The sequence below is a fragment of the Danio aesculapii genome, chromosome 20, assembly GCF_903798145.1.
Source record: "Danio aesculapii chromosome 20, fDanAes4.1, whole genome shotgun sequence".
NCBI lineage: Eukaryota > Metazoa > Chordata > Actinopteri > Cypriniformes > Danionidae > Danio > Danio aesculapii.
This window is the reverse complement of record NC_079454.1, coordinates 29,630,447-29,652,753: the sequence shown is the minus strand read 5'-3', so window position 1 is coordinate 29,652,753 and position 22,307 is coordinate 29,630,447. Positions and strand designations below refer to the sequence as shown.

The window sequence follows — 22,307 nt, the reverse complement described above, 5'->3', positions numbered from 1 at the left end:
GCCGGTTGAACTAGTTCACCAAATCAAACTGAATCATTTGAAAAGATTTGCGTCTCCAGTAAGCACTTATCCACAAACTGCTTACTTTTTAATATGACTAATACCCCCACTGACTTCGAAATAAACCAATATATCCTGAGTTATTCAGTTAATAGAACAGTACATTGAGATCAAATTTGAGAAGTGGTGAACCGATAATACCACACATGCCTGATTTAGCAGATGGTGAACCGAACACGAACAGTACATGGCAGCCTGCTGTGACTGAACCAAACTTGAACAACTGCAGCACTGGTAAACCGAGGGCTTAAATGTAATGTCAGTTTGTTTCGTAAAGCCGTAACGGAATTTAAATAAGTGAATCATGTTTCAGTTGGGTTGCAAAACTTTAACTTTAATTTTAACTGACTAAAATTATAATTGCGGAGTACAAAATTTTGGATTGTCTCAAAAAAATCTGGTTCGGCGTTAAAGATCTGAACTTTCCATCACTACTGTGTATCTAAGAAACAGCCTTGCACACATATTTTACTTAAGGCTGCTGTCTTGTGGGCTGTTGTATTTAAATTTGAGTATGGGTAGATGGTAGTGGTAGGTGAGAGTGGTCATGTGTCCTCACGTTTCAAAAAAATGATCTTTGGTTGAGTTTTCATTATAAAATATTTATTCTGATAATTTTGAATCTTGAACCTAACAAATGTCCTAATTTAGAGAAAAAAAACCTAAAACTAATACTGGAACTAATAAAAACTAAACTAAAACTAAGCAATTTCAAAATATAGAAACTAATAAAAACTAGTAAAACTACCTGTAAAAACTAATTAAAACAAACTGAAGTCAAAACTATATTAAAACTAATTAAAAATCCATACCTATTACAACCTTGGTGCAGTCAGATTCTTAGGATATCGTATGTAAAAAAATAAAATAAGAAAAACTCAAAAAAATGAATCTGCTTTGTATCTAAATAATGGAGAAATTGTTCAAATTAGAGGACAAATATGTAAAGTGGAAAAGGATTAACAGTGAAAGCATTTGTTCTCTGATATCGGTTCTATCAGTGACTTTTCCACTTTTGAATGCTGAAAGGGATGTGAAATCCATATAAGAGCAATTTGTGTAATTTTGGACATATTTCTCACATTCTTGCACAGTGTCTTAAATCGATGGTCACTGAAATGTTATTATATCTGGTTGTGTTCATACCTGACCCAACATGGCAACATGACACAACAAAATTAATCAAAATTACAGCCAATGAAAGGAATGTGTGGGCTTAGCTCTCTCTGTAATTGCAAACACTCCAAACAAAGTGCGCAAGTACATAACTGATATACATATATAAGTACACCCATCACAAATCTATCTTTTAAATGAATATGTTTATTAGGAAGCTATATAATATTATATTTGTGCATATAGATTAGATTAGTTTGTACTGAAGCCAAATCTGGAGCTTATCTAACAAAATAACTTATGATAATGGTCCAAAAACTAGTACAGCCAAATTTATATATTATAGAAAAATATTAAATACAAATTTAAAAAAAGAAAAAAATCAAGAGAAGCAAAAAATTTGAAACATTTAGTTGAAATTTTGTAGGTTGTAATTTTTAATTTTTGCAATATTTAGCTTGAATTTAAGTGTATTATCTTTCAATTTCTAAATATGTTTAGAATATATATTATAATTATGTTTAGAATATGTATTATTTTAATAAATATATATGTTTAATAAATCTTCTTTGTTTAAATGTACCAAAAAACATTGTCTATATTCACTGAGAAATGGACAAACAAATGTAATTTTCAAAATGGGCTGTACTCAATTATGCTGAGCACTGGAATCTTTATTAGTTAATAACTAACAATCTTTATCATGCAATATTTGTTGACAGTTTTAATGTTTCCTTTAGTTTCAAGGTCTGAGGTTAATTATACATTGTTGTTTTCAGTATGATATTGCAAAATGATATTAAACCTCACAACATTTAGCATTTAAATAAAGCACATTAACAGTAGATGGGATTGTCAACGTTTGTATGCTGTTGTTCTAGCGATGGCGTCATCGAATTAGAAACCGTTTCTAAAATAGTCTCCATTGTTATGTCTGATTAGGACAAAACTCTCATCAACATGGAAGAGACTTTTATTGAAGGTCACGGCATTGTGTCATGTCTATTTAGCACTCAGTTTTACCGTCTAAAATCTTGTCATGATTCTACATATTTCTAAAGTAATCATGTTAATATGAGATTGTATTTTCAATGAGGAAATTCAACAAGGTGCGTTTAGTTTTGTCTTAAAAGGCTGGTTTGTGCAAACTCTTCTGAGGTATTGCAAGGTATTATTATTCTGAAAACCCAAATAAACTCAGCTTTGAATTACTAAGGGGAGGTAGAGGCAGGAAGTGGGGTGTCAAGAGGGGAAGGAAAGCCTTTTCACAAAGCTAGAAAGGAATTGCCCCCCTCTGACACAGCAGTGTCGCAGTGGCTCATGCATGTGCAAAGAAATAGCCTTTTTTATCTTGATGTTTTAAAGGTTTTTTTGTGAATTACTCTATCTCGAACTCTACTTGATTCTGTCTTATGGCCTGTGACACACAACTATCTGATGTTTAAAGTCAGTATGTTTCTGCTTCCTGTTCACCCTTCCCCATCTTCCTCCCCCTTCTGAAAGCTGTGTAGTTTAATTGCTTGTGCCATCTATTTTTGTTATGCTGGCCATTATGTAACGGCCAACAATTACACAATAGTTTTATTTACACAGTGTCCTGTAATTAAATTTGCCCAGCCTGCAGAAGCTGTAGTGATCAAATTAGATTTTTTTTGGATGTCATATCTTTTTTATTTTGTTCTTTTTTTTAATTGGTTATGATCTGTCATATGTGTATGTGTGTGCGTGCACACATGCATGTGTACTTTGGGCTTTGTTTACGACTTTGCTCATCTAAATGAGTCTCAAGTGCGTCGGTTTCCTCCCTGCCGTTGTGCCCTCATTTTCAGTATTCACCAGAGTGTTTTTTCCCTGTTAAGTACCATCTAAATGTCCTGTTTTCTAATGCAATCTCTTATCTTCTGTAGATGCTCCAGTCACCAAGTCTAGCTCATCCTACTCAGGCGGCCCACGCATCCAGAGACAGGAGCAGGTGATTCACCTTTCACCCAAGAAGGGCAGCCAGGTGGGTGCAGCAAAACTGCTCTTAAAAATGCCACCCCATGGTACCTCTTCATTAAAAGAGCTGTAGGTGGCGTGCATAACCATGCAATAACACAAACAGCAGATTAACTCTAAGCTAACATGTTGGTGAGAAGGCTAGTCACGAGCATCATTTTTATGATTGAGGGTGGATTATTTTGCCACAAAGTAACCTTAAGCACCCTGAAAAAGAACAAGCATCACATTACAATCTACAAAACTAAACACCTTAGAAACCTGGCCAAAACTTGTTGGTTATTATGATGAATTTATTTTTTAATTTAATTTTAGGGTGAAGTTAAAATAAACTGAAATGATCTAGGTAAGTTAGCTTCTTAGATAATAAAAGGCGTGTTTAGTTTTGATTTAACAAACTGATTTTATTTTTAGAATTATAAGTGAAGTTGTAATTTTTTAATAATGCAAGTATCTTACCTATCTAAAACTATTGAAGTGGAGTTTATTCATGCTGATTTTATATGGTTTAGAACAGAGGTGCCCAAAGTAGGGCCTGCGGGCCAAAGTTGGTAACATTTGGTTTGGCCCACCGTTCCATCTGAAAAGAGAGGGAGAATGATGGGAAGTTGGTTTGGGCAAATGCCTTTGACAGAGATCATCTTTTCCAATTTAACATAACCTTTTGTTTCTTTATTTATTGAGGAGCTACAAAAAGCCAAGGAAAATTAAGTTATTTAAATGAATCAGATTTTTAAAATGTAAATACTGCCTCTTGACAAATAGAGGACAATGCACAAGACATCAGCAAGCAAATCAAGGCAAAGGCAGGAGCAGCTCTACTAGTGGATTCAGCATTGAACTCCATTGTGTTATAAGTGGGATTGTTTGTTAAACATGTTCTAGTATTTTTAAATATTAGCAAATAAATTAGGAAATTACACATGACAAATTTTAATATAATACATTTTGGTATATTCAACTTTGGCCCACAGCCCTTAATCAAGTTTGGTTTTTGGCCCTTTATAAGAAAAAGTATGGGCACCCCTGGTATAGAAATTACTATTTTCAAGACAAGATTTAATGTATAATATAATATATAGTATAGTATAATATTTAAAAATGTAATGTGGTATATAAGTATAATAAGTCTAAATATCATGAATACCAATGTTTTTAGAAACCTCAAAGATTTGTACAACCTGAACTAACCTTGCCTTGTCCTAAAAACAAAATGCAGTCATGAGGGTCTGGAGGGTCCAGTCTATGATGTTTGTTGGTGAATTTTTTATTTAGGACATAAAGGTTTAGGTAAAACTTTAGTTTCAAATTAAATTCTCATTATTAACTAGTGGCTTGACCTGCCTATTATTAAGTGACTGGCTGTTTATTTGTACTTACTAATACATATTTTGCATGATCTTATTCTACATCCCTAATCCTAGCCAATTTCCATGCACACAAACAGAGGCTCTTTGTCAGCAATGCCCATTCACTCACCTATTCATCGATGCAGAAAAGTGATGTAAAACTATAATTTTCGTAATTTAAATAAAATATATTTGCATACTGACCACCGGGAAAACTCCCAATCATAGATATGTGTATATATCTGTGGCTCTGGGTGGCTAGTCCTCCACGGCACCTTGGTCCCGCATTTATTTCAAAGAAGAGCTACTCTGTACTAAAATAGTGGCTGTATTGATGCATTCCTTCCATTAGACAACAACAGGGTAGGCCACATCTAATGTAAATGCTGTATATATGGTGTGTTAATAGCATAAAGTGTGACCCATACAGTACCCATTTCCCTTCTCTTACAGTCTGAAGGTCCATACTCACACTCCAGCAGTAATACCCTCTCCAGCACCACGTCTAGTGGGGGTCACAGCGATGACAAGTGGTATGATCTGGGTAGCGGAGGGATGGGAGACCAGCCAGAATCTGAGCCGAATGGTCTGGGTGGTGGCGGATACCTGCAGGGCGCTTCAGCTGACAGTGGTATTGATGCTACATCGTACGGCCCCACCACACACGGGAGTTCCAGCTCTCTGCTTGCTGTGGGATCTTCTGGGGCCAGAGAGAGAGCCCCTTCACCCTGGCACAGCCCCACAGATGGGGGCCGGAGGGTGCTTGAGCGATCCCCTCCTGCTGCTGAATCCCCAGTTTCCCCTGCTGATGGGCCGCCGACCACTCGAAGCCCTCCGACTCATCTGCTGGTGCGGGATGGCAGCACTTACAGCCTGAGTGACATGGCCTCCTACTCTAGGTATGCTTTTGGTTTGCTGTATACACGGAGTTGCTTAATTGTTTAAAGGTTACAGTTTCAATTCAAACACCCACATTCATATTTTAATGTTTGTTAAATGTTGGATTATGACAGCAGTACATTGAAATCTGTGTTTGACCCAGAGAGAGCATGGTTGAGCCTATAAACAGAATTAATTGTTCGGTTTTACAAACATTCAGATGATCTCAGCTTATAATTTGGATATAAACACTGATGTCTACAGTAATGATTAATCATATTTAAAGGACTTGGAATGAAGGTTGTATAAATGACATCAAGCAACTATGAGAAATGTACATCACTGAGAGATTCAGAAAACATGTTGATTCATTCAGTAATGAACAAAAATCTTCTTAAAACTGTCATTTAAGGTGAGATTTAAACATGTAATATTTAATAAAACAATATCCTGTAGTGTATTCTTTTTAAAAAAAAAGTGTATTCAGAATCATGAAAGGATTGTGAACTCTATGTAAACATAAAAGTCATGATTCTTAGGTTATGCAGAATTGTGCAGCTCTACTTACAGATTGGCTTATTGATTTGGAGAAATAAGCAACAGTTCATTAAACAGACCCTTATCTGGTCTCCCCTCAGCAACCGTCACTCCTCTGCGGTCATAAGCTCCAGCCACAGCTCTCCTCGTGAAGACTCTTCCTCCGCCACCTCTCCATCCTCCTCCTCCTCCCAGAGCTCAGTCTCACCAGGACCCAAGAGTTTCTATCCTCGCCAAGGAGCCACTAGCAAATACCTGATCGGCTGGAGGAAACCAGGCAGCACCATCAACTCTGTGGACTTTGGGGACACACGCAAGTAAGTAAAGGCTCAGCTGCGGAGATGATGGATGGCTGAAAGATATTTGTTTTGATGTGAAAGAATGTTCAAAAAGATACACACAGGGAAACGGTCACAGGTTCAAGTTCATAAATCATGGACTAGTTGCTGTCCCATTGTTGTAGCATTGTTTTAGCATCCGTTAAGAATGTTCTCGATGTGTTTACTCTGACCTTCCTCTTTAGAGGCAGTAAATTTGTAATGTTTTTGACAAAAGAGATTTGAGGTTTTGTTTTCCTCAGTGACTCGGGTTACTAATACATCACTGCCATCTTCTGGAGAGGAAGAGTAATGACAATGAGTTTTTATAATCATTCTGGAAATATGGAAATGAATGCCATAGTCAAGAATTTCATTTTAATTAGAAGTCTTGTATTTTTTTATTCCATCTCCCCCCATCCCCTCCAGAAGACCTCAAGGTGAGGGTACAGACCTGGGTTCATCTCAATCCAGGCCCTCTCTTAGGGATCTGCACTCTCCTCAAGCCATGTGCAAGTCCACAGTGGATGACGATATGAAGAAACTCATTATTACTCCAGAAAGTCCCCCATCCATCAAGCACAAGGAGAAGGTACATCAGCTATAAATAGAAGCCAGTGAGCTTAAATATTTAAGTATGGTTGGCCAATCGCATCAGTGACCCTGTTTACACCTGACCGATTATGGCTGAATGTTTTTAGGTGTTAATGTCCGTATGATATCCTTAAGGTTATGTATAAGCTTGCATTCTCCAAGTAAATAACAAAAAATTCACATTTAGAAAATATAAGCACTCCCACTGTACATGGATCAACATATAGATGCATCATAGCATTGCTGTTTTATGCTGTGGCTGTTATGAGTGATCAGATTAGGCTTTAGTTCAGTGACTAACTCAGTACTTTGAAAAAGGGGGAGGAGCAACTGCTGCTCTTGATGTTATAGTTAACAGTTTGGCAACATATCGAGCTGAGCATTCTTCAGTTGGCCTTCTGTGAAGTGCATTACAGTGTTTTTTTTAACTCACAAGCAGATCAATATAGAATTTCTCTTAATGATTCATAATAGTTGCTTGGTTTTCAGCAAGAGGTACATAAATAAATACATGACACATAAGAGTCAGATCTCGTTTTGTTTTTTCTCGCAGTTGTCCTCCTCTGGTCCATCGAGCTCAGGACGGCGTTCTCTGCACCGAACACTGTCGGATGAGAGTATATACCGGGGTCAGCGGTTGCCATCTCTGGGGGACTCTGTTCTGGAGCAGGCTCTGGCCAGTGATGTGCTTTTCAGCTGCTCGACCCTTCCACGATCACCCACCACCCGCGGCGCACCGCTACGCAGACCTTCCTACAAAATGGGCATCAAGATGCATGGTGAGCAAGCCTGTCATAATCAGCTCAGAAAGCCTTTACAGGGCAGCAAATTATCATAGAACAAATCTATTAAACTTGTTTGATCAGCAGGGGGTCTGTGTCATTGCTAAAGGGACTCTAATTATTATTTAATAATAATATTAATAAAAACAGATAATGATTGTTTGATGTTTGTGAAAAAATTGATATTACATTTAAAGGTGCATTAAGAAATATTTGAAAAACCACAGTGTTTTTGATTACAGTGTCGGGTTTGGGCTAATTTGTTTTAGTGCTTTCAAATGTCAACATCACCTGCTGAAATGGATTTGGTGCACCTTTAACTAAATACAGTAGAACTATAACTATTTAATTAGAATGATAGAATTCTGTTAAATGTTTGTTGTCTGAGAAGTTTTCACTGAGCACCAGTTATGCAAAAGCTTTTTAAGTAGCATATTTCCTGTAATATAATCTGAAAATCCAAAGTGACTTATTTAGTGCAGTTAACATTAAGTACACTGAAAAATTGCAAAATTGTTGCAAACAATTTATTTGTGTTTAATTTAAACAAACTAATTAAATTTTGTATTTTAGTATACAATGGAGTTGTAATTTATTTGTTTAAATTCAGCCCCCAAAAATTCTTAATAACCACTTAACTAAAATTTAGTAAATTCAAGGAATAATCTTTGAATAATTTTTTTTTCAATATAAGCAACAATTGTGCCCATATCTCCTGGATCGGTGTGAAATGCATTTAACACAAGCTGCTAGTTTGACTTTAAATTAAGGCATATTTAGTAATTCCTATTTCTATATACTTGAATGTTAATGGCAGTAGCCTTACAATTAGGTCCTCTGATACAGTATATAGTACTGTAGTGTTTGCAGTGACTTGAGTTTGATTCCCATTTTGATTCCCTGTTCAATGCGTTCCTGTCTATTCTTTAACCTCCTAGGGCTTGAGTGTCCACATACGTGGACAGCACATTTTAGCTCTTAAGTGGCTATTTAAAATACTTTGAATGTTTTATATTTTGTTACAGACATACAGTGTCATCCTGTAACTGTTTTGCAAAATATGAAATGTCCCAAACACTATTTTAACTGTCCTAAATGGGATAAAAATAGTTTTTACTCTCTGATAGTCAAAGCAAGTTAAATATGCATTTTTAAAAAATCAGGAAAAAGTGTTTTATGTAAATTCGGACCATTAGTCCACAAATATGGGCATAATTTTTCTCTAAAAGTACATCATATCAAAAAATGATACTTAGGTTTTTATTCTAATTAGGTTCTAATAAGCCCAAATAGCAAAGACAAATAAAAAATGCAAGTAAAAACACCTTGGGCCTTAAGAGGCTACTGTCATTACCAAATAAAAAGGTCAAAAACAATAAAACATTAGTGTGTGTTATATATGTATATATAATTCAATTGAGCCGTGCTCCCTTAGATTTGACAATTGTGTTGCGTCAGATCGTATTTCAGAAGCTTTAAGCTGGGCAAAAGCACACAATCACACTCATGCACACACACACCACCTTACATTTTCTCATTGGCTATGTGTCAGGTGACCTCTCAGCGTCTGACACCTCTCTAGCAGACCTGCACGATCGACAGAGGCTGCCTCCACCTGAGCTGGGTCTCATGCCCCTGCCAGACACAGACACAGACAGCGGCCTGGACTGGACCCACCTCGTAGATGTGGCCAATGCTTTCGAGGGTGAGAGAAGACCACAGCGCAGTGAGCCCCTTTCTCTTCTCTTTGTCTCTCGTCCTCGGCTATATGTCACAGCTTTGCACTGTCCATCTGTGTAGAAGTGTATCCAGAATATACAGTGTATATGTTGAATATACAGTACTGTGCAAAAGTCTTAGGCCACTAGTATTTTCACCAAAAAAAAAAAAGTTTAAAGTCAGGTATTTCTATATTTTTCTGAGGCGTGTCAGTTTGAAATATCAATTTACATTTCCAAACATTATTTTTGTCATTACTTATAGTTATACAATGAGATTAATGTCTGCATATGAGTCTGACAACAGCCAGTGCTCCACACAGATCTGATCTAATCATCCAGTCTTTCTGAAATTACATGAAAAAACGGAACAAACTGAGACAAAACCTCTAAGATGCTTCAAAATACCTACCTGCAAAGCTACTTAAAAAACTATGGGCAAGTGTACCAAGTGTTTTAAATGCAAAGTGTGGTCATGCCAAATGATGATTTGATTTAGTTAATACAAGTTAATTAATAAATAAAATGTACTTATGCATTATTTTTGAAAGCATCTTCATTTTATAGCATTTTTGCACAAGTGCCTAAAAACTTTGAACAGTACTGTAGCTTTGCAGATAGGAAAATACATATTTCAAGCTGACTTGCTAAAGAAATATACAGAAATAACTGACTTTAAACCTTTTGTGTGTGTGAAAATACTAGTGCACTTAGAATTTTGCCCAGTACTGTGTTTTCTAAACATTCACATATAAGGTGTTTCTTCAACATCTGGGCACTTTTGTATTTCATGACAAGAAACCAGCTAGAGGGTATGCAATAGATATATATATATTCAGTTGAAGTCAGAATTATTAGCCCCCTGAATAGTTCTGTAGACTATCGAAAAATATATAGCTTAAAGGGGATAATAGTTTTGACCTTAAAACATTTTTTTAAAAATTCTAGCCGAAATAAAACAAATAAGACTTTCTCCAGAAGAAAAAATATTAGCAGACATACTGTGAAAAATGTCCTTGCTCTGTTAAACATCATTTAGGAAATATTTAAAAAAGAAAAAAAAAATCAAAGGGGGCTAATAACCTCCCAGAATGCCCGTACTCCCAAAATGCTGTATCATGCCTCCAAAAGCTAGTTATGACTGTGTTCATTGCATTTCATCTTTGTCTTTAGAGAAAGGCGCAAGTAATTTATTCTAAAAGAAAAAGGCCCACAGTGGCTTTTCCTACCACTGCAAATGCATTTTTCTTATTTAAATTTGGTGCCAGTTTATCAGGAAGTGACGATTTTGTTCTCTTTGATTGGACGGAAACTGTGCTTTATTCGCAAAAGTTTTATGTGTTTTCAACAATTTTGTCCCCTGATAGTTTTTCAGAAATATATATTTACACTCAAACTGTAAATCCATTTGAATATGCATAATACTATTATTTAATTACTTGCAGTACTGTATTTATTTTACTCTTATTTTATTTCTTAATTTATCCTTAATTTTCTTGTTTTTCTTTTTCATTTTATTAAATGGTTAATACTTCAGCGAAGATCAGCTGTTGCCAATGGAACTATGATGCTTTTTGTGTGTGTGTGTGTGTTTCACATTTCATTTTATTTCAGCTTTATTTCAATTTCTGAAACTGGATGTCACATTTATTGGTAGTAGGTATTTATTTATTTCATTTTCGCAGTCACAGAATGTTTTGAACATTAACATGAAGGCAAATTGTGGAGGAAATAGTTTTTCAAAAATGACATTACAATTAAATAACCTATTGAAAGTGTAAAATGTTAGGAGATTAATATCCAAAAAGTGCCCAGAGTCTAAGAAAAACCCATTACTGATCAAGAACTTGACATCTTCAATTTTACAGTCATGGGGGTTTATGAGGTTAAAGATTTTTTAGTTTTGTACAATATCATAACGTGGGGAATTTGCTGAAATGTAAGGTTTGGAATAATACGTTAATGTTATGTTCAGGATGATGTACCGAGGGTCTGCACTGATGGACAGATGTGAAATTGTGTGTTGGAATGTGCATCTGTGTTGAGCTTGAGGTGCTGCTTCATCATACATGGCCAGCACTGCATTAAAATTAATACATTACATCTTAATCTTTCTCTTTCGCTCTCCATCACCTCATTCCCTTTTCAGTGCAGAGAGGGTTCATGTTTAGCTCTCAGGACGTCAGTCAGAGAGGAGAGACTTCACTTAGTCCTCAGCATCTAGATCTGCAGCCGGTGCCACACACCAGACTCTCCCCCAGGTAAATCCACAATCCATATCCTAATAGTCCAACAAATAGTGTTTTTCCATTCATATTACCTAAGTGTCTTCTTGCATCTCTGGTTCTTCTTTTAGTGAGGGACCTTCAAGCTACGGTGGGAAGGTTTCTCAGCTGGAGGCTTTGGTGAAGATGTTGCAGGAGGATTTGAAGAAAGTAAGCAGAACCAATATTCACACATTTTTTTAACTCTTCATGGTAAAATAGATTCAGAATATTTGACATCCATTGAATTATTGAAACGTTATTCACACCTGTGCTCAAGGATTTCAGAGGCTCTTTTAGTGTTTATTGTTTCAGCCTCCCCTCAGTTGAAAATACCTTTTTCCCATTGGGATTTTAAAAACTTTTTTCTTAAAAGGGATCGTTCACCCAGAAATGGAAATTCTGCCATTATTTACTCAAACCTGTTAGAGTTTCTTTCTTCGGTTCAGCACAAAAGGAAATATACTGAAAAAAGTTGGAAAACTGATTTCCATTGTGTTTTTTTCCCCTGCTTTGGAAGTCAATGGTTACAGGTTTCCAGCTTTATTTAAAGTGTTATATTTGGTGTTTAATAAAAGAAAGAAACTCATAAAGGTTTTGAAACCGCTTCAGGGTGAGTACATACTGAGGAAATGTTCATTTTTGGGCGAGCTATCCCTTTAAAGTCTGCATGAACCAGAAGTTGCGAATATTTTTTTTTTATTTTATTTTTTTTTTTTTTTAAAGGACCTTTTAACACGATATCATATGAAAACAGTTGGCGTGACTTGTTTTTTTCTACTGCGAGCTGATTGGGTATAGTAAAAGTAGGCATTTCGTTCATAAAAATAGAGAAAAGGGTTTCGGGAGAGTTATTACAACCCAACAGACACCTCCTCCTCCTCCTCATTTCGGTTTGTTGTCATAGTGCTGTCAAAACTGACAGTTGGATGGATGATTGAAGTGTTAGCCCCGCCCAATTTCTCTGACAGAAAATTATACTAAAACCAAACAGGAAGTGCATTTTCAGATTTCGATTAAAGATTAGAAGGGCAAACTTTTTTTTTCTCATAGACATGCACAGATGAATTGTTCACCACAGTACTAGCAATGTGAGCTAGCAAAATCAATATGGTTAGTTTTGTAATTAGTAGTAATTGAATTGAATTTTGATTTTCAAGTGTAGCTTAAGAGTTGCACTGCATTCATTCCTGCAAAAAATCTGAAATCTGTTGTTTTGGGCATTTTTAACATGACATGTCCCCAGGTGGCGCTATAAGCTGCATTTTTTTTAAGTCTCCATTGTAGATGGCAACAGCACAATGTTATGAAATCATGTTACTCGTTGCTTGTTTGAAAAACATGGCAGTGTTTTGTTATGCTGGTTCTCTCACTAGCTCAGAAAGGAAATTGCGGTGAGAGCCACTAAACGTTAGACTGGATCTAGGGGAAAGACTACACTTAACTGTCCGCTTAAGTCATGACATATGGAATACTGTTTACGGGTACAGGCCACTACTCATTGAATTGAGAAAATATTTGTTTATGAGCACTTTTTAGTCTTATCACATGTTTTTTACACATCATGGTGTACACAGCAGCCTCTGGACTGCATCACGGACACCAATATTTAGAAATGTTTGAAAAATGAATCCCTTTCTGGCCATCTGATATTAGGCGATGATGTATACATTGCAATAATGATTTTCGAAAATAATGCTCTGCTTTTTAAACGTTTATTATATCACGTTTATAAATCATTTGTTGAGCGATTGAATCTAGAAGCTGCTTCATGTGACATCACACAAGCGGATACCCCAAAACTAGCCATAATGTTAACAAAAGCAAACATTTGCTGAAGCAGTCATGACTATTTTTTTTTATTCTTTTGTATATGGCTTTTGTCAAGCCACTTTCCTGCATTGCAAGTGCAAGCCTGTACAAGATGAGTTTTTTAACAAATAGCCAGAAAATAAGTTTTGAGTTTCAATACTACTCATTTACAAATGTGTAATAAAAAGTCATTTGTAATGTTCATCAAATCTTGAACCTGATATGTAATGAATCTCTTTCACATATCAAATCTAGAAGTCCTTTTGCCTTTTTCTTTTTCTAAAAAACAAGTTTAATAATGTGTGTAGAGTAATTTGTATTGGTTTTACAGCAGTAGTAATTATGTTGTAAACAGATGAACAATTGATATTTAAAGTTAGTGTATTCATCCTAAAATTGAATGTTCTCTTGTTGTGTTTTTGTTCAGGAAAGGGAAGAAAAACTGAAACTTCAGGCACAAATAAAGAGGCTTTGGGAGGACAATCAGAGGCTGCAAGAAGAGTCTCAAAGCTCTGCTGCCAAGCTCAAGAAGTTCACAGAGTGGGTCTTTAACACCATCGATCTGAACTGAGCCATCTGCAAAAGACAAGATCAATAGACTTTTCGAGGACCAGACAGATGTGGGAGAGACTTCTTCTTCTTTTTTTTCTAACTCCCATACGCGACCAGATTAAGAATTGTCCATTCACAATTCAACAAAACTTGATGTTCACATTAGCATTCCTCTAAAAACTGTCAACATATCTGTGGTGATAATGACCAACGCTGACGACGTGGCTCAAAGTCAGGGGAGGGCAAAAATGCAAATCTTCAGGCTTTTTCAGTGATGACCTCTCCACTCCAAATCCCTCGGGACATCATTAGAAGTGCCCACAGGAGTAACCCATAACTGGCTGTGATGCCAGTCTCTGCCTTTCAGGCTGTTTCATTCTTGTCCCTCCTGTGCCCTACTTACAACTGACAACCTGATCTTCAGTTTCAGTCGTATCCCTGCCCTAAGAAGACCCCCAGCCTCAGTTGAAGACTTCTCTGCTATGCGATTATATTTCAACATCCAGCACCATGTTGTGAAATTTTGTGGGTCTGGAGTTTGTGCTGTTTTTCTCTCTCCAACTGTAGAAAACATGTTCGCATGTTCAGGTTGAAATCAATCTACAAACACCACTTTCCACTCTGCTTTTCGGATACCGTTTACGTTTCAAAAAATGGAACGCCCGCTTTAAATCCTGAAGGTGGCATGAAGTGATTTGCTCATAATGAAGTCAAAACTTGTGTTGTGATGTGAAGTTTCATCCCAACATCAATTGAAGCAATAGCGGAGAGTCTGAATCCTTGTCTTAAAGACTGGACTTACGCGAAACCTAACAACTTTGGCAATATCCTGCCTCGATTCCTCTCAAGTACATCTCAAGTCTGTGGTACGAACGCCAATTATCCTACAAGTCTGGAATTTCAGGACAAGTCTTATTTTGGGAACAGTTCAGTTATTTATTTAGTTTGTTACGAGTGGACAGTTACAATTCTCTATGCGTGCAGTACAAATGGACATCTGTGAATAGGGGATGTCACTTCGTTGGACTCTTTTTATTTTTGGTATTTTTATTTTTATTTCTAGTAGAGCTGCAGTATCTTTCGTTGTGCGAGTTGTGGTGCCCTAGTCTGCTATTGTGTTGCTTTAGTGCCATCTAGTGGTATTAAGTGATCGTCCCACTTGACTTCAGCTCTAATCTATTCCAGTTCGTTTCCACGTTGCCTACACACACAGACACACACACACACACACCCACAGTGATGGAAACCTTCCATACAAATAAGAGATAATGCTATAGAATGCAGACACACGGGTATTGGATTCAATATCAGGGATGAGAGGAGGTGCCTTTCTGAGAAAAGGGAAAAATAGGAGGGAGAATTAAAAATAAACAGGCCAAGTTCTTGTCAAATGCAATGGGGTTAAATACAGGAACTAGCATCAGAAAGAATGCCTCAAACTGAGTTATTTTTCGGGTGCTGTGGCCACCATTGTGCAATGAGCACAGAACCAGAGGGATGGCTAAGTAATAACTGTCCAGGATCAATAATATCGAACAGCTGCCCTATAGTCTCACACCCGGTTATAGCACTTTGCTCTTCTTGTCAGTTCCTCAATCCCCCATCTGAAGATAGCAGCATTCCCAGAGCAGAAGAGTCAGGCATCAAAGACCAAAAGTCCTGGCCTACTTGTACATCATTGACCCGAGTAATGTATATAATATAGATCTCCATTATACTGTTTATACTGTTCAGCTGGTGTCTCAGTTGAAGAAAGAGGTGGTGGATTTCTGGATGCTTTACATATTATGATGAAGATGTGCACAATGGATCCGGAGGTAACTTCGATTTGGGTTTGCGAACAGTTAGCAGCCATAATCGATTCTGTTCTAGGAATCACTCGAAGTGTCTCAGAAAGTGCCTCCTGATACCAGCAGAGAACGAAACACTAAGAATGCCAAACATTTTGCCTCAGTCCAAACGTCCCTGTAACAAGGAATGAGCTGCAGAACGACGTGAGATTATTCATTTGATTTCCAGGTTTTGCTGCCTCAGTCGGAAGGTCAAAACCAGAAAAGATGACTTCTATTTATTCTCTCATCTCTCCCCTCTGGTTTGCTGTTCATTTTTCACATTCTCAAGCCTTTCAAGGTAAATATTGATGACTTTGGGAATGTTAACTCTTTTACATCTCTCTGATCTCTTCTGATTTTGTTCTTCGCTTCCTGATTTCAGTTCCTTTGCACTGTTTTTTTCTGTATAAATTTATTGCTATTGTTTTATGGACATGCATAAACATGGCTCTTGATGTTGTTTCTTGGTCGTACGTATGCAGTCACTTTTGAGAGAGAGAGACAAGGCTGGGATTGTTTTTCCCTCCCCCCACTCTTGATCTCTTTTATATTGTGTCATTAGACGTTAATCCATATACTCTCCCATCTAAACTTTACAAAAAAAAAAAATTGTGTTTTTAATGATGTGCACATTTTAAAAAGGAGCATTAAGATTACAAACAAAAAGTACTGTTTACATATTCTGTTCATCTTCTTTGTAAAGTGTAGAGGTTTAAAAAGAGACTTTCCAGTGATTACAGTATTAAGGTTTCATAAATAAATAATAATAATAAAAAAACTCGATTCGAGGTGCTGTAGTTATTCATGACCTGGTCAAAAACAAATGGCTCATGCTTGCCGCCTGCTCTCTGAGGTGTAATCTGCCATTGCTTTCTGAGCCAATAAATTAATTTAAATGCCATAGTTGAATGTCATCTCCAGTCTCCTCGTGTTTATTATTGCTGCTATCTGTGCCCTTGTTTTGTGTTTTTGTCTTTTTCGCCATCAGTGTTGTGCTTTTGTGGGAGAGGCTGATTTTTTTTGCCACGGTAGCGACGAGGATAATTGCACCTTGCAGTAAGTAATCAGCAAAGCCTGTTAAAGTGCAGGGCTGGATTGCCAAGGGCTCCTCGCGTCCTCCTGCTGATATGACTGTGATTGTGACGTTAACCCTCCTGTGACCGCGGCCACTGTCGTTGTGGTATTACCTTTCACTGCCGTTGCTGAATCTGCAAAATCAAGTCACTTTTAAATGCGGCAGGAGAACACTCTTTTAGTGGAAATGTAAATTTTAACCCAAGAATGTACTGTAAAGGGCATCTCTCACCTGCAGCCTTTGTTTCTGGACAAAAGTATGTGGAGCATTATCTGCTGAAGCTCATGAAGTCAAATAACCTCACTGGATTTTCGTGTGCCTGTGTGGTGGAAGTCGTCCCTGATATATCAGCGAGTAAATGTCAATGGTGCTATTATCTGCCTGAGACTATTGGAAATGGACATGTAGAAGACTTGAGAGCGCAGACCCAGACTGAAGTGGAATGTCCTTTGCTTGAGTACTGCATGTTGAACAATGCAATAGGGAATTTTTAGTGCACTTGAAGTAAACATGTTGTAGAACATGTAGTGGGAGCAAAGGGCTTAGAGCTCTTCCCAAGAGTGCCGGCTGTTGTCAGTGCTGTCAGAATTCTGCTCAAATGTCAGTAGGCTCTTTAATATTGGCTCGAATTATTTAAAAGTAACAAGCAGGATTTTAAACCAAAAGACTGCTCTCATAAAACGCTTGTAGGGATTACCCCCTTGTCTTATCCTAACCATTTTTTGGAATGAACATAATTTGTTCTGCAATTCTAGTATTAATTTGTTTTGTTTTTTTGTTTTAGTCAGTTTGTCTTTTGTGTGAAAGAAATATTTATTCATTCATTCATTTTCATCCGCTTTTCCGGGGCCAGGTCACAGGGACAGAACAGAGCAGTCTCAGGACAGAACCCCAGACCTCCCTCTCCCCAGAGACTTTCTCCAGCTTCTCAGAGAAGGGCATAAATGGAGGTCGGAGCCAGCCCCTAGTGGCTCCAAGTCGGCTGTAGAAACCTGGAGTTTTTATTTAATGTCTTGTACATGACAAGACAGTCCAATATTGTGCTTTATGAATGTCTACATCTACCCCAACCCTAAACCCAACCTCACAGTAACCTGTTGTGTTTTATTATTGTCTACACCTACCCCGACCCTAAACCCAACCTCACAGTAACCTGTTGTGTTTTATTATCATCTACACCTACCCCGACCCTAAACCCAACCTTACAGTAACCTGATGTGTTTTATTAATATCTGCTCCACCTACACCACTTAAACCCAACCTACTTGTAGTTTAGGTCCTCCTCACTTGGAGGTCGCCTAACCTACTTGCCGGTGTAATCCCTCCCACTTGGAGGTCTCCAGGCTGCAGTGTCTCCCTACTTGGCTCCTCTGAGGGGATCCCAAGGCATTCCCTGGCCAGCCGAGAGACATAGTCCCTCCAACGTGTCCTGGGTCTTCCCTAAGGCCTCCTCATGGTGGGACATGCCTGGAATACCTCCCTAGGTAGGCATCCAGGAAGCATCCGAAACAGGTGCCCGAGCAACTTCAGCTGACTTCTCTCGATGTAAGTAGCAGCGGCTCTACTCCAAGTTCCTCCCTGGTGACAGAGCTCCTCACCCAATCTATTAGGGTGCACCCTACCACCCTGCAAAGGAAACTCATTTCGGCTGCTTGTCTCAGAGATCTTGTCCTTTCGGTCATGACCCAAAGCTCATGACCATAGGTGAGAGTAGGAACGTAGATTGACCGGTAAATTAAGAGCTTTGCCTTTCGGCTCAGATCCTTCTTTACCGCAACAGACTGGTATATCGATCGCATTACCGCTTCCGCTGCACCAATTTACCTGTCAATCTCACCTTCCATATTTCCCTCACTTGTGATCAAAACTCCAAGATACTTGAATTCCTCCACCTGGGGTAAGGACTTTCCTCCAACCCAGAGATGGCAAACCACCTTTTTCCAGTGAAACACCATGGCCGTGGATTTGGAGGTACTGATTGTCATCCCAGCTGCATCATACTCAGCAGCAAACCGCCCCAGTGCATGCTGAAGTTCCATGTTCGAAATATATACATTTTGTCCAAATCATATTAATTTTGTCATATTTTACTGACTAAAATAGCATTACTGACATAAAATAGCACTGCTTTTAATTATAGATAAGTAACAATAAAAACAAATTCTGTTTATTGAAATGTATATCTTTTTACTTTTTGTGTTTTAGTACAGAACTCTTGTGTACTATTGTCACTCTACATAAAACCATCCTGTCATGACTATATAGATGACTGTAGTAATACTGTGCTCCATTTATTTCAGCATAATATTAAACTCTTTTACATTTACTTAAGGCACAGTCAGACTTTTAACACTTGATTTGTATTCTTAGCTACCTGCTCTAATAATTGCCACTTACGCAACATGTGCCCTTTCCCTACAGGTCTCTTTGGTAGGAAAGAACATAAATGCACATTAATATACCACTCTTGTGACATGTTACCTAATGCACACTGGAACATTACTTTCAAGCCAGAAATATCCCTTGTTCGATACAAGCAAAACACTTGCATTTGCAAACGATATTCATCCTGCAGCTCAGCGGAAGATCATTTCTTGTCCGTATGAAATGGAAAACAGCTAATTTACTGAGATGATTGTGTGTGTGCAATGCAATTAGGCTACTGGAGATAGGGAAACACCTCTGTGCATTTCTTGCATCTTTCACTAGTCTAAATAATTAATCTAGCCTGGAGTGGGTGGGTTCCTGATGCTGTCAATTTGTGCTGATGTTGCTATGCGCCAGTGTCCATTATGACTGTATATGTGTGTACACATGCCCCTTTGAGTGAGTGCTTGGCTGAATACATTTGTGATTCAGACATGATGAACAATTACTCCTCCCTAATGGCTCCTGGTGGTATTGATTTCAGGAAAGCGAGCATTGGAGCATGTGCTAATGTCTCTTTGGAATATCCGTATTTTGAATCGCAGCACGGGGCACGTTTCTTGGATTATCACTTGAAAACAACCTCATTTATCAGCTTCAAAATATACACATGTGTAAGTACAGTTGCAGTACCTCTTTTGTACACTGTGGCAAAAGTGATGCAGGACTGAGAGCCCCAAAAATAGCATAAGAGCTGTGTTAACACCTATGGCTCGGGAAGGGGCTGGTTAAGAGCATGTGATAAAGGACACTTCCTGGTACTGATAAATAGGCCTTTCCTGGTAGTTCATAATAGAGCAGTAGAGTACTTGCTGTTTAGTCAAGGGTTGATAATAAAGGCCCTCACTAGAAATATGCAGACTGCAAATGCAGTGTTGTTGAGCAACAACATCTCTGATGTTTATACCCATTGAAGAGAAATGGGCAGGAATAATGAGTGACATCGACAAGGGCTAAATTGGTATGGCAAGGTTACTTAAGGAATGTTAAGACTTCTGTGTTGCTCCTGGTCAGCAGAAGTGAGAATTTACCAACAGTGGTCAAAGACATGGGACAAAACACAAACTGGAAACAGAGGGTTGGGTGTCCAAGGCTCATGGATACACAAGTTCAAAGAGGGCTGCTACATCTGGTCCAAACCAACAGTGGAACAAGTCACAGAGAATTTAGGGATTGTTATGGGAGGAACAAACAACAAACTTAGTTGCAAACCAATTTGAGTGCCTATTATGATCCCTGCATGTCCACAATCCAAAGCAGATTGTGTGGGGAACATTGATTCTGAAGGCCCACTGTCCTGAAGAGTTTAGTTTCAACTCTGAAAAAAATATCTACCTTATTCCTGAAGACCATGATTAGCTTATTAAGGTGTGTTTGGTTATGGTTGGATCCAAGTTTCAGGATCAACATTCCTGATCTGAAGTATCGCAGTGGGCATATAAGAACTAGAACCTGGAGCAGCAGCATAGGTTGCTTGGACCGTTGGATACCTCATGGATGCCTGTGTTCATGCATGATGTTTACTATGGGACGACAACAAGCTGATGGAGGCAGTGTGATGTTCTGGACAGAGTTCTGTCGCTCCGCCCATTTATGAGGAGGAAATTTTGACACATGCTACCTTCCTGCAGACCCACTATGTTTCTTCGTGGTAATGGTGTTTGTTGCTGCTGGAAGTGGCCCATACCAGCAGGATAAAGCACCATGGAATGTTAAGGAATCTTTGAAGAACACAATGTAGATTTCAAGGTGTTGTCCCAGCCTTTAAATTGATTCTGCAATCCAATTGTTATTCTGTGGGATGTGCTGGACCAAAAAGATTGATCATTGTAGTTCTGCCTTAAGCAGGACTTAAGTGATATTCTGCTAAAATTTTGTTGTCAGATACTACAAGGCACCTTTAGGGGTCCTGTAGAGTCCATGCCCTGTGAGTTGGTGCTGCTTTGAAAGCATGCAAGAATATCATGCAGGTAGTCATCTTTTGGCTTATCTGTGTAAATGGTATAAAGTGCTTCCTAATTCTCCCTATTTATATAGGAGTTGTTCTAGAGACCCAGTGACTCCAATTATATGTGTACTTGCAATTAGCAATGTGAAGTTACAAGGTGTACAACTTTTTTCTTACTATAAATCACTCCTTATTGCATAATTTTTTTTTATCTGAACTTGAAGCAAATGTTACAAAGCATAAAGACCATCTCCCAGAAATCCATCAGGATCCCCTGTGGGTATGTATCATCTCATTTTGCCAGAAGGCCAATTAAAGGCCAGTGGGGAAAATAAGAGAGGACGAGGTTTGGGTGTGAGTGTTATTCAAGTGTGCATATGGATGTTGCTGACAAATGAAGCAGCAGATTGCATGAGTGGACCTGCAGGCTTCCTCAAGAACAAGAGAAAAAAAGACACACTGTTCTCCGTGAGGTCTCTGCAGTCCAGATGTGTGACAATCTGCTGTGGGTGAATTAACTGTGAGTGCCTGTAGTGCACTTGATAAATTTTCTTTTCTCTAATATATTTCCAAAACATGTGACGGTACTAATTACCTACTTTGCAATGTTAATGTTTAATGACTGCATACATTAAACAAAATATCGACTCCTGGTGTCTTTCAGATATGTGATCTATCGTCTCTCATTTTAATTACAGGGATTATGAGAAATCAGATTTTCTTTGATGTTCTCAGATAAAAATGCTTTATGTCCCATAAAATCTGTAATTTTCAGAAAGTCCAAAAAGAGTTTGTATAGACTTTCTCAAGTGACTAATTTGACCTAATATGCCATATTAAAACCACTCAAGTTCTCATCTGACAATTTTTTATCCAATCTTTCTCTTCTCTCTTTTTTGTCACATTTACATTACACATTTATATTACATTCCTGCCGATTTCAGTTCTTGTAAATACAAAAACGAAAGCATCATTCATTGATTGCCCTTCAAAATTAGTTGCATGTTCAGATATTTGTTATAATAAAATTACAACACTCACTCACTG

General features: G+C 37.9%; 1 protein-coding gene across 6 annotated transcripts in view; it reads left to right on the top strand.

Annotated features, from left to right (window-relative positions):
- sipa1l1 (signal-induced proliferation-associated 1 like 1) overlaps window positions 1-16,724 on the top strand; it is a 121,131-nt gene extending 104,407 nt beyond the window's left edge. For 4 of the 6 annotated variants that reach the window (XM_056481020.1, XM_056481017.1, XM_056481014.1 and 1 more), the window contains 9 exons: window positions 3,084-3,181; window positions 4,977-5,422; window positions 6,041-6,256; window positions 6,686-6,848; window positions 7,404-7,629; window positions 9,185-9,358; window positions 11,500-11,611; window positions 11,707-11,785; window positions 13,854-16,724. In XM_056481020.1, coding sequence (XP_056336995.1) covers window positions 3,084-3,181; window positions 4,977-5,422; window positions 6,041-6,256; window positions 6,686-6,848; window positions 7,404-7,629; window positions 9,185-9,358; window positions 11,500-11,611; window positions 11,707-11,785; window positions 13,854-13,997 — 1,658 coding nt within the window. In that variant the 3' untranslated portion in view covers window positions 13,998-16,724. The remainder of the gene's footprint in view (window positions 1-3,083; window positions 3,182-4,976; window positions 5,423-6,040; window positions 6,257-6,685; window positions 6,849-7,403; window positions 7,630-9,184; window positions 9,359-11,499; window positions 11,612-11,706; window positions 11,786-13,853) is intronic. The other 2 variants (XM_056481016.1, XM_056481018.1) reach the window with 2 other exon arrangements.
- Window positions 16,725-22,307: the final 5,583 nt, after the last annotated feature.